General features: G+C 36.5%; 1 protein-coding gene across 10 annotated transcripts in view; it reads left to right on the plus strand.

Moving 5' to 3' along the window:
• The window catches only part of CCDC148 (coiled-coil domain containing 148), a 408,125-nt gene that overhangs the window by 96,102 nt on the left and 295,388 nt on the right, over positions 1-16,635 (plus strand). For 5 of the 10 annotated variants that reach the window (XR_003793865.1, XR_003793866.1, XR_003793868.1 and 2 more), the window contains 2 exons: positions 1,372-1,434; positions 11,212-11,315. Coding sequence is in view for 3 of the 10 variants with exons in the window: in XM_029224756.1 (XP_029080589.1) it covers positions 1,423-1,434; positions 11,212-11,315 (116 nt within the window). In the remaining 7 variants the exon portion in view is untranslated. Of the gene's footprint in view, positions 1-1,370; positions 1,435-2,360; positions 2,483-11,211; positions 11,316-15,662; positions 15,697-16,635 lie in introns of those variants that run through there. The other 5 variants (XM_029224760.1, XM_029224755.1, XM_029224757.1 and 2 more) reach the window with 5 other exon arrangements.

Below are 16,635 nucleotides of genomic sequence, written 5' to 3' on the forward strand. Positions count from 1 at the left end.
GGCCATTTAAAGAAGTTTGGATACTATCTTAAAGGGTATGGGTACAATTGAAGGGATTCAACAAGGTCAGCTTAGAGTTTTTAAGAGGTTACTTGGGCTGCTGTTTGGAGAATGCACTGTAACGGTACAAAGTAGAATGCCTCTGTCATCCAGGCAGGAGGTGATGGGGGCTTGAGGCAATGCAGGTGGACAGATTAGATGTGCAAAATCTTCCAGAGTGAAAAAGAATCTTAATGGATAGGATATGGGTATGAGTAGAAGGCAGATGGTATGAGGATTGTCAATATTATCAAAGGCTTAAAACAAGAGACCCTATAGAAATTACACACTGAGGTTTATCCCTATATTCCTAAAGCTGGTGAGCAATCTCCGTGATTCTTGGTAACTTGGCAGAGTTTCTGAAAATCATGGACTTGAGTGACTTTTTCTTCCATTTAAGATTTAGGTTACTGTAAAGGCCACTAGACATGATCAGTTCAACCTAGTAGATATGGAACGAAAATGTATGAAAAATGTGTTGTTATTTAAAGAACCACTTGACTAGTATCTTGCCCTGGGGGTGCCATAAAAAGATGTCAGTTCAGTTTGGTGCTCCTCAGGTTGGGTTCTTAGGAAGGAGATGCTGAGGCAGAGTTTGGAGTGCTAGATATTTATCAGGGATCCATACCTGTGAAAGGAAGAAGGGAGAAGCAAGATTGGGCAAATAAAAAAACTCAATTTCAATGCATGTCCAACAAAGTGTGGGTCAACCCCGAAGGGAGCTCTGGAGCAAATATTGCCCATCAGAGTGACCTGCATTAAGCCCAAACTGCTGGTTCTTTACATCCTTGCCTCACTCTGTCATTGGGTATAGGCCACCCCAGGAATGGTGTGCCTTTGAGCGAGGCTGTTCTCTGCAGCTGAGTCCAACCCTGAAGCTGGTGACAGGTACGCATCAAGTGCTTTCTAGAAGTGGATTGCACATCCCCATATCCACCACAAGTACTGCATTGCTGAAGAGAAGTAATAAGTAATTTGCCTAGCTGCTTTATTCTTTAATTTAGGTATTTCTTTCCTCTCGAGAACTCAAGATAAAACATACACAATTTTTGAATCACAAAATATTTACCAGTCACTGGGACAATCCAAGAGAGGGTAACTAAGAGATAAGAGATTGGTTGGAGAAACCAAGATCAGGAAAAGCACAGAGAGAAAAAACTAATGGAAGGAGGCTTCTAGGAGCAAAGAGAAACAAATTTTAATAAAATACATGGAGTTATGGCATCCGGTCCTGGACCTTATTTCAAAAATCACTACAATGAACATATCTTTAAAACAGTTTTTTAAATTACATTGTAAAATGTTATTAGCTCTCTTTTGTTTCCTTGACAGATATGGAAAACATGGATAAAAGAGACCGACCATTCATGACAGTTCAGAAAAATGATACCTCAGGTATTTTTTCTACTTCTAAGCCTGTTTTATGATTTATGGTGGATTATTGGTGATATAAAATTGGAATGTTGATTTTCAAAAGTTTAATAATGGAAGGTTCATTTTTTGGTCACATTGAAGATTTCTCCAGTTCCCTTACAATAGTCAGGCCAACCATTCTTTCCTGTGCTTGTCCTTAAATCGTTTGGGAGCTTCTTGCAGTCATGTGATCCATGATATACTTAATAAATCTTAATTGCCTTACATCGCACAGCTGAATTTTTCACATCATTGAGGCAATGATGCTTGAATTACCCAAATTTTTATACTTCATGCTACTTGGCCTTAGAGTATCCTCTACCTATATTTTACTTTATCAAAATAGTTAGTATCAAACTAAACTAGAACTTTTTATATGCTTGGATGGAGAATGGCTGCCCATTTTATATCATTTTAATCTTATCTGGCCTATTAAATTTTTTAGGTTTCAGTTTCAACCTTTTTTCGTATTTAATTGAAATCAATTTTTCTAAGTTAAAAATGCAGCTATGACTTTAAAAATTCTATTTACTTAATTTGATTCATAAGAATGTGATACTTAAATATTCACAGTTGATGACTAACACATTTTAAATAAAAAGAATGGTCACACTTTGTAACTTGACAATATAATTTTCTAAAATTCTCAATGTACTAACTTAAATGGAAGTATTCCTTTTATGCCCTTTTAGAAGTAATTTTATGCAAGGAATATAGTGGTAATATTTTTTAAATTTCCAGAAATTGAAGTTCAAATATACTACAAATATTGCAATATATTACTTCTCATATTTGCTTTAAAATCTTTAAAAATAAGACCTGCAGTCAACATGTTGCCATAACTCTATTTTGACTTCCAATAACATAATACTATTTCTTTGTCATTTTCTGTTTTTGATGAAAAACAGATAATCTGGTATTTCGTATGAAAAACGAAATGAGAAGCACCAAGTATAAACCAGTAGACTATCAACAATTGCATGCATTAACCAAAGCAAAAAAATTAGCTTCTGCCTCTACGGAGCTAAAGGTTAGAAGTTGTGTGTGTGTGTGTGTGTGTGTGTGTGTGTTTTCTAGTTTTGGAAAATTGAATTGCTAGAAAGTAAAGTGGTAGTTACAATGAAATGTGAAAATGAATAACATTCTAAATAGTTTTTAGAATCTTCCAACTATTGGTAATAGTGAATAGCAACATTTTTTTTTCCTATTTCTTTATTTTTTTGGTTGTGTTGGGTCTTCGTTGCTGCATGTGCACTTTATTTGTGGCGAGCGGGGGCTACTCTTTGTTGCGGTGCACGGGCTTCTCATTGCGGTGGCTTCTCTTGTTGTGGAACACAGGCTCTAGGCGCACGGGCTTCAGTAGTTGCAGCACACAGGCTCAGTAGTTGTGCCTTGAGGGCTCAGTAGTTGTGACTTCTGGGCTCTAGAGCGCAGGATCAGTAGTTGTGGCGCACAGGCTTAGTTGCTCCACGGCATGTGGGATCTTCCTGGACCAGGGCACAAACTCGTGTCCCCCTGCACTGGCAGGCAGATTCTTAACCACTGCGCCACCAGGGAAGCCCTGTGAATAGCAACATTTATTGAATGCTCTCAGACACTGTGCTATGTAGTCTACATGCATTACTCATTTAATGTTCTTAACAACCCCATGAGGCCTGAATTCAACTTTATTTTTAGAAAGATAGCTATCTCATTAATTTTCAACAATTTCTAACATAATCTAAAAAAAATTAAAATTGCTAGTAAGTGCTAGCCATGGATTATCATCTAATTTAAAGCTCCTTCTGCAACACCATACAAAGTATGCCCCCAGGTGCCTCTCTTTTCTCGAATTCCCTTTTTGCCCTGATCTAAGAAGAGGTGAGCCTCGACTAGATTTGAAAGAGGTTTATGTGCAAGTGATTGTGCACAGTATTTTAGGACCATGGATGGGTTTAGGATTATTCAGGCAGTATGTTTCCCTCTTATGCAAATAATAGAGTACATTATAAACAGCATTTTCATTGCTTGGTTAAATTAAAAAATCTGGTTTAGCAAAGCAACACATTAAGCAATTTACAAGCTTTCATGTGTATTTAATATTTTTGTGTTATATTAGTTTTACATAGCTTTTTATTGTTAATGTCTTTTTAAAAAGGCAACTCTCATGATTTCAAGGCACATTTGATACCCTATTCTGGGGAAATTACCATATATTCATGAGCTATGTCTCCTCAAACTAAGGAGACCACTTAAAAAGTAGGGCACTATTTGTTTGTTTCAGATATAGCTTTAAAATAATTTAATGTTATTCAAAGAAATTTTATGGCAAAATCACTTACATAACTATCATCCTAATAAAACTATTTTCATATTTCTGACTTCTGTACTGATCTGTTGTATATATACCATCTATACACATATGTATTGATACATATAATAAATACTTATTATGTGCCTTGAATATATAATGGTGAACAATATATAACACCTACCCTCATGGGGTGTACTGTTTGCAGGAGAGAGGGAGGAGAGAAGCCAGTGTTTATCAAATAAGCCCTGAAATAAAATTATATTAAATATAAACTCCAATAAAAAAGGCTGTCTGGTGTATAATAACAGGACTTGATCCTAATTGGGTGGGAAGGCTTTTCCAAGGAAGTGACATTGTAATTGGAATCTCAAGGACAATAAGAATTAGCCAAACAAAAACAGGAGTGATGAGTACTCCAAATAGAAAAAGATGCATATCTTATCACATTCCAGTTTTTGGATATTTAGGTTGTATCCAAGTTTGTGATATTGGAAATCATGTTTCCGTAAATATCTTCATGCATAGACACTTTATGTGGATAAATTCCCGTGATTGGGATGTCTGAGCCAAAAAGTATGAATGTTTTTTAGTTCTCTCCCAAAGTACTGTTGTAGTAAAGTTGCCACTACAAACGTTTTGTCTGCACCCTTTTCAGTATTGGAATGTGTACAGTTGACTCTTGAGCAATGTGAGGGTTAGGGGTGCTGACCATCTATTGGAAGAAAATCTGTGTATAATTTATAGTTAGCCCTCCTAGTCAGCCCTCTGAATCCAAGGTTGCTCTATATCTATGGCTCTACATCCTCAGATTTAACCAGCTGCAGATTGTGTGATACTGTAGTATTTAGTGAAAAAAATGCACGTATAAGTGGACCCATGCAGTTCAAACCTGTGTTGTTCAAGGTTGACTGTACATATATGTTCATATATATATTCCAAATATTATCTATATAACTGTTCATCCATCTGTCTGTCCATCTGTCCATCCATCTATTCCTCTATCCAGATGCACATTTTGGATGAATGGGGAATCGTTGAATGTTAAAATCAATATTTGGTCAAAGTGAATTTCTCTTTGATGATAGGATTTCTATCAAAGAGTAAACATATTTAAAATTTTAAATTATTAATGTGGTTTTTTGAGTTTGACATTAAGTTCAGGGACAATAATTTCTTAGCACTGTCAGCTAACTATAGTGCTTCTCTGGTCACTGTGTTATACATTTATGAGAGTAAATGGATGATCACTCTCAACTGACATTTTAGATAACATCAATAACCTTTTTGTTCACAGAATATCATTCATGAAGAAGCTTTTTAGTTATATATTTTCTAGAAATAACTTGGTACCTGGGATTCATAGCTTGGCAAATCTCAAAAAAATCTCTTGCCATCAACTACTGAAAATGGTTCACATTCTGTAGCAATCATTTTGACAAGCTTTTTTGCTTCCATTTTTAGTCTCCATCGATTCATAATAATAAATAATTTTCCTTTTAAAGCATTTTTGTAATATCCGTTGTTTTGAATTTGGTCAGTGAGAACAAAATGTGTCCTGGATACCTCATCATTTTCAAACAGTCTTCTTTCCTTTATACAATCTTCATTTTTTATTATATCTAGTTTAAGGAAGATTTATTGGGAATGTCATTTTCATGATTTTTGGACTCTTCCCTTCTCATTTAATTTATAGATATCAACTTGACATTTTGCTTTTAATTTTTTCTTGTAAGATGTGAACAATTCCCAAATAGGGCTTTTTCTTGAAAGATACATGGCTTAAATGGAATTAGATAACTGAAAATTAAATACAATTCTTAAAATTTATTTTGTTTAATGTTATGAATGCTAATACATCAAACAGCCTACATCAACTGGAATTATGATAATATTGTCTCTGTTATCCTTTCTTATATTATTGTTTAACATTTTATGAAATATGTGTTGACTGAAGAATATTTTATTCTTAATGTTACATAGTTAACACATTCTCTTTTAATATTTGTATTATCAGTCAACTCCCAATTTTTTTTTACTAATTAAATATGCCCATTTTTTTGCACATGAAATTAACAGCTTTAACAATCATTATTACTACGACACTTTACTGTGACAATATTAAATGTAAACATACTCAAGCTGAATGATAGAATGTTAACATTTAAAGCACATAAGAAGGACTTCCCTGGTTGCGCAGTGGTTAAGAACCTGCCTGCCAATGCAGGGGAGACGGGTTTGATCCCTGGTCTGGGAGGATCCCACATGCCACGGAGCAAATAAGCCCGTGCGCCACAGCTACTGAGCCCGCGTGCCACAACTACTGAAGCCCATGCGCCTAGAGCCCGTGCTTCACAACTAGAGAAGTCACCGAAATGAGATGCCCGTGCACTGCAACGAAGAGTAGCCTCCATTTGCTGCAACTAGAGAAAGCCCGTGCACAGCAACGAAGACACAACGCGGCCAAAAATTAATTAATTAATTAATTTTTTAAAAAGCACATAAGATTTTTGCTTCAAGTTACATCTAGAATGCTTAGCTATATTTGAAAACAAATTAACAGTATTTTTAATTAAAAATAAATTAGGAAGTCTTGCCTGATTCGTTTGACTGGTATTGTTATACTGATTAGATGTGATAGTGACCTATATAATTGCTGTGTTATTGATCATGCACAAATTCCAGGATGCCAGATGAGACACTGATGTGCACATTGAGTAATCTAGTCTTTCAAAGGCTGAGACTGAACCTGAAGCCAAATAGTAGATGTGGGCTGAAAATTGAGACCAATTTTTGGTACATTATATGTTAACTGTTCATTCCCAGTTTAAGTACAAAAGAGATCTTTACAATTATTTTTATTTGAATTTCTTTGCTTAGCAAGAATGAATATTTCTTGTCCAACTCAAGTAATCCATCTACTAATTCTTTTTTTAAAACACTATATTATGGAAAATTGCAAAAATATGCAAAATTAGAGTGAATGGTATCATTAATCTCCACGTAACATTATCCAGCTTCAACTATGAACAACTCTTGGCCGTTATTTCTTCTGTACTCCCACCTACGACTTCCCTCTGCACCAGATTATTTTGAAATTTCAGACATCATAATATTCACCATAAATATTTCAGCAGTATCTCTAAAAGATTAGGGCTATAAAACCCCAAACCCTACAATACCATTACTATTAAGATGTTCATGATTTCTTAATAATTTCAAATAATCAGTGTTAAATTTCCCTGATTGTCTCCAAATTTTTTTCTTAAAGTTTATTCAAATTAGTATCTAAATAATATCCATATATTACAATTGATTTTAATTTTTTAGGTTTCCTCCTCCATCCTCTTGTATCCTTTTTTTAATATAAATTTATTTTATTTTATTTATGTATTTTTGGCTGCGTTGGGTCTTCGTTGCTGTGCACAGACTTTCTCTAGTTGTGGTGAGCTGGGGCTACTCTTTGTTGCAGTGCACGGGCTTCTCATTTCAGTGGCTTCTCTTGTTGCAAAGCACGGGCTCTAGGTGCCTGGGCTTCAGTAGTTGTGGTGCAGGGACTTAGTTGCTCCGCACCATGTGGGATCTCCCCGGACCAGGGCTCGAACCCATGTCCCTGGCATTGGCAGGCAGATTCTTAACCACTGTGCCACCAGGGAAGCCCCATCCCCTTGTATTCTTATAATTTAATTTTTGAAGAAATTGTAGTGTTTATCCTTTATAGTTTCTTACAGTCTGGATTTTGCTGATTACATCCTGGTGGTGTCATTAAACATATTTTCCTATCTCTTGTATTTCCAGTAATTGGTAGTTATATCTGGAGACTTGATCAGATTCAAGTTCAATTTATTTTGGTAAGAACACTTATTGACAGAATCTCTGCACTTGTCTTTTTCTATTATAAATTGTGCTGCAGTGAATAGCTTTGTTCACCTATCTTTTTATACTTGGGCCAATACAGTTTTCAGGTAGATTTCTATAGGTAAGATTGCTTGGTCAAAGGATAAATCCATATGAAACTCCAAATTCCCTTCTACGGGGGGTTGCATCATTTTGTATTCCCACTAGCAACATAAGAGAGAGAACATGTTTTCCCATAGCCTCACACAGTGTTTTGTTAAATATTTGAGTTTTCGCCAACCTGATAGATGAGGAATTGCATCTTAGTATCGTTTTTAAAAATGTTTTATTTCTTCAGTTCTGTATTGAGTTATAACTCACATATAGTGAAGTACACAAATCTAAAGTGTACATATCAATGAATTTTGACATAGGTACATGTAACCAACACTTAAATTGTCCACTAATTACTGTTGTTTATATCTAAAGATGGATCATCTGGCCGAAAGGGCTTTCACGGTATTTCAGGGTACTTATTTAGGGTTTTATTATCTTGGCTCATCACAATAAACTACTTTCGAATGTATTACTTTTGTAAATTTTAATTCATCAGCATTTTGCATAAATCATCATCCACCTAAAATATTGCTTTCAAATGGCTTATTGCTCAGCAAAATGAATCGGAATCCCCTAGAAATTACTCTATTGAAAAAGACACAATTTTAAATCTTCTTGTTTGTTTAAAAACTTTATTTTTAAAAAAAAATTTGGCCGAAGATAGAAGTAGAGTCAATGAGTGAATTTACAAAAAACTCAGGTGTTCTGCAAAATATTCGAAGTGTCTAGTGAAAAACTGTAGCTTTATTTTCACTTTTATAGTCTACTTAATTGGCCTTTCCCTGGGACCAAAGGCAGTAGCATTGATTTTTTTTTTTAATTATAGAAATGTGTCTACATCTTTCACCAATGTGTTTTAATTTTTTTGTACAGTATGGACCAAATATGTCAAAGAAATCTAATTTTAAAAGTTGTGCCTGCTGCAACAAACTTCAGAGACTATAGATGGTAAATAGTTGGAATGAGTTTTAGGCATTCTTCAAGCAAACAGAAGTGTCTGATTTTAGAAATACTACATATATACTTTTATTTTTTCTGCGAAATAGATGGCTATATGTTTTCCTGCAATGTCCTGTTCTGACTTATTTATTTAATAAATTTATTTTATTTATTTACTTGTGGCTTCATTGGGTCTTCATTGCTGTGTGTGGGCTTTCTCTAGTTGTGGCGAGCCTGGGCTACTCTTCGTTGCAGTGCGTGTGCTTCTCACTGTGGTGGCTTCTCTTGTTGCAGAGCACGGACTCTAGGCACATGGGCTTCAGTAGTTGTGTCACGTGGGCTCAGTAGTTGTGGCTTGCGGGCTCTAGAGCACAAGCCACAGGAGTTGTGGCGCAGGGACTTAGTTGCTCCACGGCATGTGGGATCTTCCCGGACCAGGGATCGAACCCATGTCCCCTGCAATGGCAGGCGGATTCTTAACCACTGCACCACCAGGGATGTCCCTCCTGTTCTGATTTAAATGTACTTTTCTCCTAAATTTCATAATTGTAGCACTCTTAAGAAAAGATTTGACTTTGCCTTTGCGTTTTTTGTGTGTTTTTTTTGCGGTACGTGGGCCTCTCACTGCTGTGGCCTCTCCCGTCGCGGAGCACAGGCTCCGGACGCGCAGGCTCAGCGGCCATGGCTCACGGGCCCAGACGCTCTGCGGCATGTGGGATCTTCCCGGACTGTGGCACGAACCCGTGTCCCCTGCATCGGCAGGCAGACTCTCAACCACTGCGCCACCAGGGAAGCCCCAACTTTGTGTTTTTTTAAGTAATGTTTGGGTTATTTTGTTTTCTTATACCCCTAATTTTGAATCAGTAACCAGAACAGTGGAAAGATAAACTCAAGGTTATGGTAATCAGTGAATGACAGCTAGAAATAGCATGCATTATAGTCGTTTTAGAACTTTTCTTCTGAAGTTTTTATATCTTCAGTATGGATCTGTTAAGCCTTTCAGGGTACTAAGTATTCTAGTAACAGGGAAAATATAAAATATGCATATTTCATCAAGTTTCTGATTTCAGATTAACACTTTTATAGATGTTTAAAAGTATTAATATGAAATACACAAGTTCAGCATGTACATGTCAGTCAGAGTCTAACCACTTAAGGATTTAGAATAGAGGGGTCTTTAATGCAGGAAATGGTTACACAGGTGATAGAGCTGAGAAGCCAGAGGACTGTGAACCAACACAGGGATTAGAACAGAAGTGAGTCATTGCCTTGCCTGGGTTGAAGGGACATTTAGAAAAAGTAAGGTTGTAGTACATCCCATAGGCTGAGGTTACCCAGAGATAGTTAGAACCATAATAGAAATGTCAAGAAATGTTGGTGCAATGGAGAAGATGCAGATGCTTGTGGAGACCCCTCTGGGAGAGAGAAGGCAGGAGAAGTGAGTAATCCTTTGGCTTCTCCCTCCCTCCCTCCCTCCCTCCAATCTCCCACTACCAATGTCTCCCTTTGGCTGAACCCAGCTGGAAGGCAGTTGCTAGGGGTGTCTGAGAAACGCAGGCTGCTCTCTGATGTGGAGCAGACGAGGAAAATGGCCAAGAATGGATCTTAAGGTAAACAGACCCAGGCCTGACATATCTTATCAACACAAACCCAAAAGCATTTTTTAAAAGTCATAAAATTCGGGAAAAATTTAAATTTAGTTGAAAATTTGGGTTTCAATGCTACCTGATTTTTCACTGTTTCCTTGTTTAGTACCTTCAAATAAAGATTTGCCTGAAATTTAAAATTTAAGTTTTAATTTAAAATTTTATTTACAAAGTCATGGAGTTGAAAGATTAAAATTGTATATACACTTCAAGGTCACATTTCTAGTAGATACTGAAGCTGAGACTAAAGCCAGGCCTCCTAATAACTTATCCAATGACCTTTTCCCATCCAGTGGTGAAGGATCACATAAAACCAATCTGGGGCTTCCCTGGTGGTGCAGTGGTTGAGAGTCCGCCTGCCGATGCAGGGGACACGGGTTCGTGCCCCGGTCCGGGAAGATCCCACAAGCCGCGGAGCGGCTGGGCCCGTGAGCCATGGCCGCTGAGCCTGCGCGTCCGGAGCCTGTGCTCCGCAACGGGAAAGGCCACAACAGTGAGAGGCTCGCATACCGCAAAAAAAAAAAAAAAAAAAAAACCCAATCTGAACACTGAGGTTCTATGTGATTCTGCTGTTTATGAGTTTGATGGTCTTGACCAAGTCTTTTAACCTCTCTGAACTTCACTGTCCTCATCTGTAACATGGGAACAACGATGCCTATGATGCCTGGCAGGGAAGATGTGTAAAAAGGCAAGAAAATATATGGAATACTCTTGCAGATTTTCTGGGGCTAGATGAATTAAGGTGTTATTTATTGTATGTATGGAAAATAGAATTACTTCACCTTTAGAAAGGTGCTAATGTTAGAAAATGCACGAATAGGATTGAAAAAGAATAAGTATTTAACTTAGAAATTACAGATTAAACATTTTTATTGTGGAAAACACTTAAAAGACATGGAAATTGCTCCTCTTTTGTTCCTTTAAATCTAGATCAGAAAAGCAGTGCAGACTTCAAAGATATCTAAAGAGCAAACACTAATAAAGCAACACAAGCAAGTGTGGTGGCAAGAACACCAAAGGCTAAATGAAGTCAGGTAAGAACTGAGCGAAATCTCAATTAAGAACATGGAGGAATTACTGAGATGCACTTACCTAGGTAGATGTTCTGTAAATTTCCATATTAATTAAACTATTATAATCAAAATTTAAAGTTACAGTTGAATGTGAGTTAAATTAAAATCCTTTCACTTCTTCAGTTTAATTTGGAATCCAGTGAATATATTAATATGTCTTTTCCTTTCCTTAGGAAAAAAAGAAAGATAATCTTTTATGTCTGCTAATCACTTACTCTTCTGCACTCCCATTCATACATGTATTTATTTATATTATACTTAGTATTTTGGACTATAATGTTTTGCTTACATATTTGTCTTCTTATGAAGTGATAAACTTCATATGAAGTAGGATACATAGAAAGAGACAGATTAAATGCTTTCAGTAAATGAATGAACTAAGGGATTCAAGTTGAGTGATTTCTAAATGTGATGGCATCATGACTAACTTGTTCGGTTTGGATTTTTGACTTTTACTATTATTTCCAACAGTCACTTCAAGATGAGTTAAAACAAAATAATGATTTTATACTTGATCTTAAATGTAATCTTTGAGAAATAAATTTTTTTTCAAAGGTCAACCAGAAAGTGAAGGCAGATGTGTTTCCCCTCCTTTTAAGGCATATATATTAGTTTTAATGATGGTGGTATTTATAAAGTATGCTTTTTAAAATATATGCTTGTAAGCATATATTTTATATAAAAATAGATAATTTTGTGGTCTCATTCTAAGCTACATTTCCAAATACCATTAGCTTCACTTTTGACATGGGTACTTTTCATATTGATAGGCGTTTCCTATTCTGGCAAGTAACTCCTAAATGTGACATAAAAGACTCATGATTGGAAATAGTTTTACATCATTACATAACTTAAAACAGAGAAAAACAAAATTATATAGACTTTGTCATTCATACTTCCACTATAGAAACAAATCAGGCCCATTTTATCCCTCAAAATGTCAACTTTTATGGAGAGAACTTTTGAGCCCATTGGAAATTGTTTTTTAGATTTGCATAATTGAAATATGATAAAAACAAAAGCCATTAGGAAGTTTTAATTATTGTGCTCACTGATGCAGGCTCAAATGTAAGGATGCTGGAGAAAGTTTTTTATCTTGGCTGTTCCACACCCTTCCTACCGTGTATATACCTTGTTCTTGAGCGAGGTAAAGGAGGCACATAGATTTCATTATGGAAAGTAATTCTTTTGGCTGACCTGGAATGACACAAAGGTGATGGAAATGAGGAATATTCAAGTAATAACGTTATGTCTTGAAACTTGTAAGGGTTGAAAATTGGACAAAAAAGAAGAATTCCAAGATAACTTTCTATGTTATTCTAGAATGTAGGCTAATTACAACGTGTATTCAGTGAAATTAAAAACTATTAGTGATAGGAGGAAAGTTCGAGAAATGGCTAGAAAGTTTGAGAATTTAGGGACCACCAGAAAATCAGGAGTTTAAATTCTATCAGTGTCTCTCAATCTTTCAAACCTACATTCCCTTTTAATAAAAGATGGAAAGTAAGATATTCTTACTCATCACCATAAGAGACTCCCATCTGCGAATTTCAGGTCCCCAGCAGGTAAGGGCCTCCAATGACATCTGACTTTTGCTGGGTAACTTAGAGTATGCCATCGTATGTTAAGTACTTTACATGGTTTGTTTCATTTACAGTGACCCTACGGAGTAGGTATCATTGTTATCCTCATTTTACAGATGAGAACCTTGAGGTTCAGAGGATTAAAATTATTTGCATAAGGTAAACCAGCTAGTTTTTGTGGAGGTGGTATTGAATCACTTGCCTTTAACTCCGGTGCTCGCTGACCTTGGAGCTGTGCAGCTTTTTCTTTTTTCCATAGGGTTCCATTCACATCACCTGAGATCTAAATGGTCTAGGCTTACTAGGAAAAAAAAAAAAGATTTGCCAAACCTTAATTCTTTAAAATCTGTTGTAAGAAAACTAGACAATTAAAATTTCAAAATATAAAATTACATTTTAAATTTATAGAATTTAATATTTAAATTTATAAAATTATATTTACTATGCTTTCCAAACTATACCCCTTGAAGACCTTGATACACTTTGCCAGGAGTGCTTTCTTCCTTGTTTCAGAGTGACTGATTTTGAAATTAAAGAGGAAGTTATTTATATTGGCCATGTGGTAAAGAATTGCAATTATTATTTTAATAAGAACTTTTGACTAATAAAGTTTGAGGGATTTATTTGTAAGCCTTACTACTTTTACTGTAGTTTCTGTTAGAAATATATGTGGTCTCTTACAATTTTATTTTTAAAGTATCACCTTTATACAGAATATATCATGGAGCTTTACCAACAACAATTAAATATTGTCTGGAAAAGTGTCTTTAAAGATGAAATTGAGGTCAGTATTCATAACTGTGTGACTCAGGCCATCTGAGAATTCGCTCTGATTCATTCCTTAGCCAACAGTTGTGAGATTTCCCTCTCTGCCCTCTGTGGTACACAGCTTGGGACAGACTCTTAAAAGAGAGAGAAGCAGATCAAATAGCTAGTCTGAGGTACCAAGCTGTCTGAACTGCTGAGTTCCTTCCTTATTGGAGGGATATGGCTCTGGCCTTCAGCCTGCTCTGGTGCCCAAATTTTCTGCTGATCTCCTGGCTGTTAGTTCCACTAAGGAACTTTAACATCCTCTCTTACTCTGCCTTTCACAATCCATGCCCCTTTGCTTATTGTTTGCATAAATGGCTTTTGATTCTACCAGTCTCCAGTGCCCCATGTTTTCCTTGTTCTGCCGAAATTGGTAACTAAGTGTACCCTAGAAATCCTAGGAAGCTCTGGGTAATTTTTGATGTTCTGAGGAGACTGACTGTACTACACCTAGAACTTTGGCAGCATCCAGGGAGGACGAGGACCTGTATGAAAGTAGAGTCCTGAGGGTTCAAAAATGTCCTCACCAGGCAGGTGGTTGCATTGCAACTGGGCATATCTAGGAAGTAGATTAATATATCCTCTAGGCAAACAGTCACACAAAATCTCAGGAGAATTTTTGTAGTATCATCAGATTCAGTGGTACCAGAGGACAGGCCAAGTAACAGTAGGAGGTACTTAAGTTGGCAGATCTGGATATGGAATGTTGCCTTACATTTGTACCCTATTCAGATGTGGAGACAGTTGTCTGTGCTGCAGAGTTCTGACTTGGTGAACACCTGGGACTGAGTCTACATGTCAGTGGTGAACAGGCAGGGTTTTCCTCCCCAGAGTTACCATTTTAATGCTCTTGAGTGCATCGCAGTTTTTATCTATATTTCCTAAATCATATTCTACAAAACAGAAATATTATTCAAGATACTCCATGGAAAAAAAAATTAAAAAAAAAAGATACTCCATGGAGAATAATGAATTTCATCATACTAAAAATTAGGAAAATACTTCATATTTCATCCCCTTTTTGGAGAACCTCAATGTACTTTAGCATAATCAACTTTCTGAGAAATCCTGCACTGTGGAAACTTGTCTGATTTGTTTAGTTCACCATTTCCCAGTTTTTCCTAGCATCTTATTGATGTTTCTTTTTTACAGGACACAATTTGGGAACATTAGCCTGCATTCACAAGCTAGTCTCAGAGTCGTGTAGTACTTGCTCCTGGATTTTGTTAGGCAATTAGGACAATTAGAGAAATAGGCTGATCTTGTCTGATGGTTCAGGGTTGTTAATCTACAAAGCCAGGATGGAGCTTACTAGAATTATTATATGCACAGTAGCAGGTTGATCTCCTGTATGAACAAAGCCACTTCTCCTGTTGGTTTTTATGTTCTGCTATGGCCTTCTAGATGCTGAAAATATAAGAGGGCTGACCTAAATGGTTTAAAGTGCTATATTTTTGTTTTAAAAAATCCATTATGAAATAACTTGTGGGTTTACTCCACTATTATGCACTTATTCTCCATATAACACTTTCAAATGTAATCTTAAAAATACCTTTGACTGGGACTTCCCTTGTGGTGCAGTGGTTGAGAATCCGCCAGCCAGTGCAGGGGACACGGGTTTGAGCCCTGCTCCAGGAAGATCCTACATGCCACGGAGCAACTAAGCCCGTGTGCCACAACTACTGAGCCTGCGCTCTACAGCCTGAGAGCCACAACTACTGAGCCTGCATGCCACAACTACTGAAGCCCACGTGCCTAGAGCCCGTGCTCTGCAACAAGAGAAGCCACCACAATGAGAAGCCCGCGCACCGCAATGAAGAGTAGCCCCCACTCGCCACAACTAGAGAAAGCCCGCGTGCAGCAACGAAGACCCAACACAGCCAAAAATAAAATATATAAAATTAAAAAAAAATACCTTTGACTAAGACCACATGCTAGAAAAATAGACAGTAAGTGTCATCTACAATAGGACCCCTCCTTTATATATATAAACAAAACACTGTCCCACATTTGTGAATTGGCTTAGAAGATGATGGCACATATGTAATATAAAATACTATGCAGCCACTAAAATAAATGGCAATTATGAAAATTATTTAGAAATATCTTAAAGTAAGATAAAAAGAAAAAACCCGAATATAAAATGGTAAATATGCCATAATTACAACTAGTTAAAATATCCATGCATGTAGACAAGGGTTAGAAACTTACAGGCAAAAATAAAAATAATCATCGTATTAGTGTTGTAATTGTTGCTATTTTCTTATTTTATACCATTAAAATATTGTATCTTAACAGTCATAATACATCAAAACTCTTTTTATGATTTTATTAAACCTGCCATAAATAAGGGATAGACTGCAATATTTTTAGATGTCCATTTAGAGCTGGTTATAGTTTTACTCTAAAATGACTATATTTAAATAATATAGTAAAAGATTATTGAGATTTATTATGTTTTTGGTGTATAAAAATATATACTTTTACTCCCATTTCCCTAGGTCAGGACCTCCTCATCTCTGAACTTTTTAAATAACCTCCTTGTTGATTCAGGTTTGCCTGATCCCCACCTCTTCATCTTCCACTTTTATTGTTCACCCTCCTTCTAGCCCATCCTCCATCTTGCTCCCTTGGAAATCTTTCCAAAACACAGATCTGAGCTGGCATGGTCAGTTTAATATCCCTCAGCAGCTTCCCAGTGCCCGGAGCTCTCTCCACCCGAAATAGTGCCAGGATGTACCCCGTCCTTGCCTTGCTCATGCTGTTACTTCTCCTGGAGTATTCACTTATGCTTCTGTCTATATCAGTGTCCTGGCAAGTACCTAATCCATGTTAGGAATTTAGTATGTGGTCTGAATTAGTGAACAGGTGAATAAAACCACATTAGA

The sequence above is a fragment of the Monodon monoceros genome, unplaced genomic scaffold (genome assembly GCF_005190385.1).
Source record: "Monodon monoceros isolate NGI ecotype Baffin Bay Population unplaced genomic scaffold, NGI_Narwhal_1 Super_Scaffold_16, whole genome shotgun sequence".
Lineage (NCBI taxonomy): Eukaryota > Metazoa > Chordata > Mammalia > Artiodactyla > Monodontidae > Monodon > Monodon monoceros.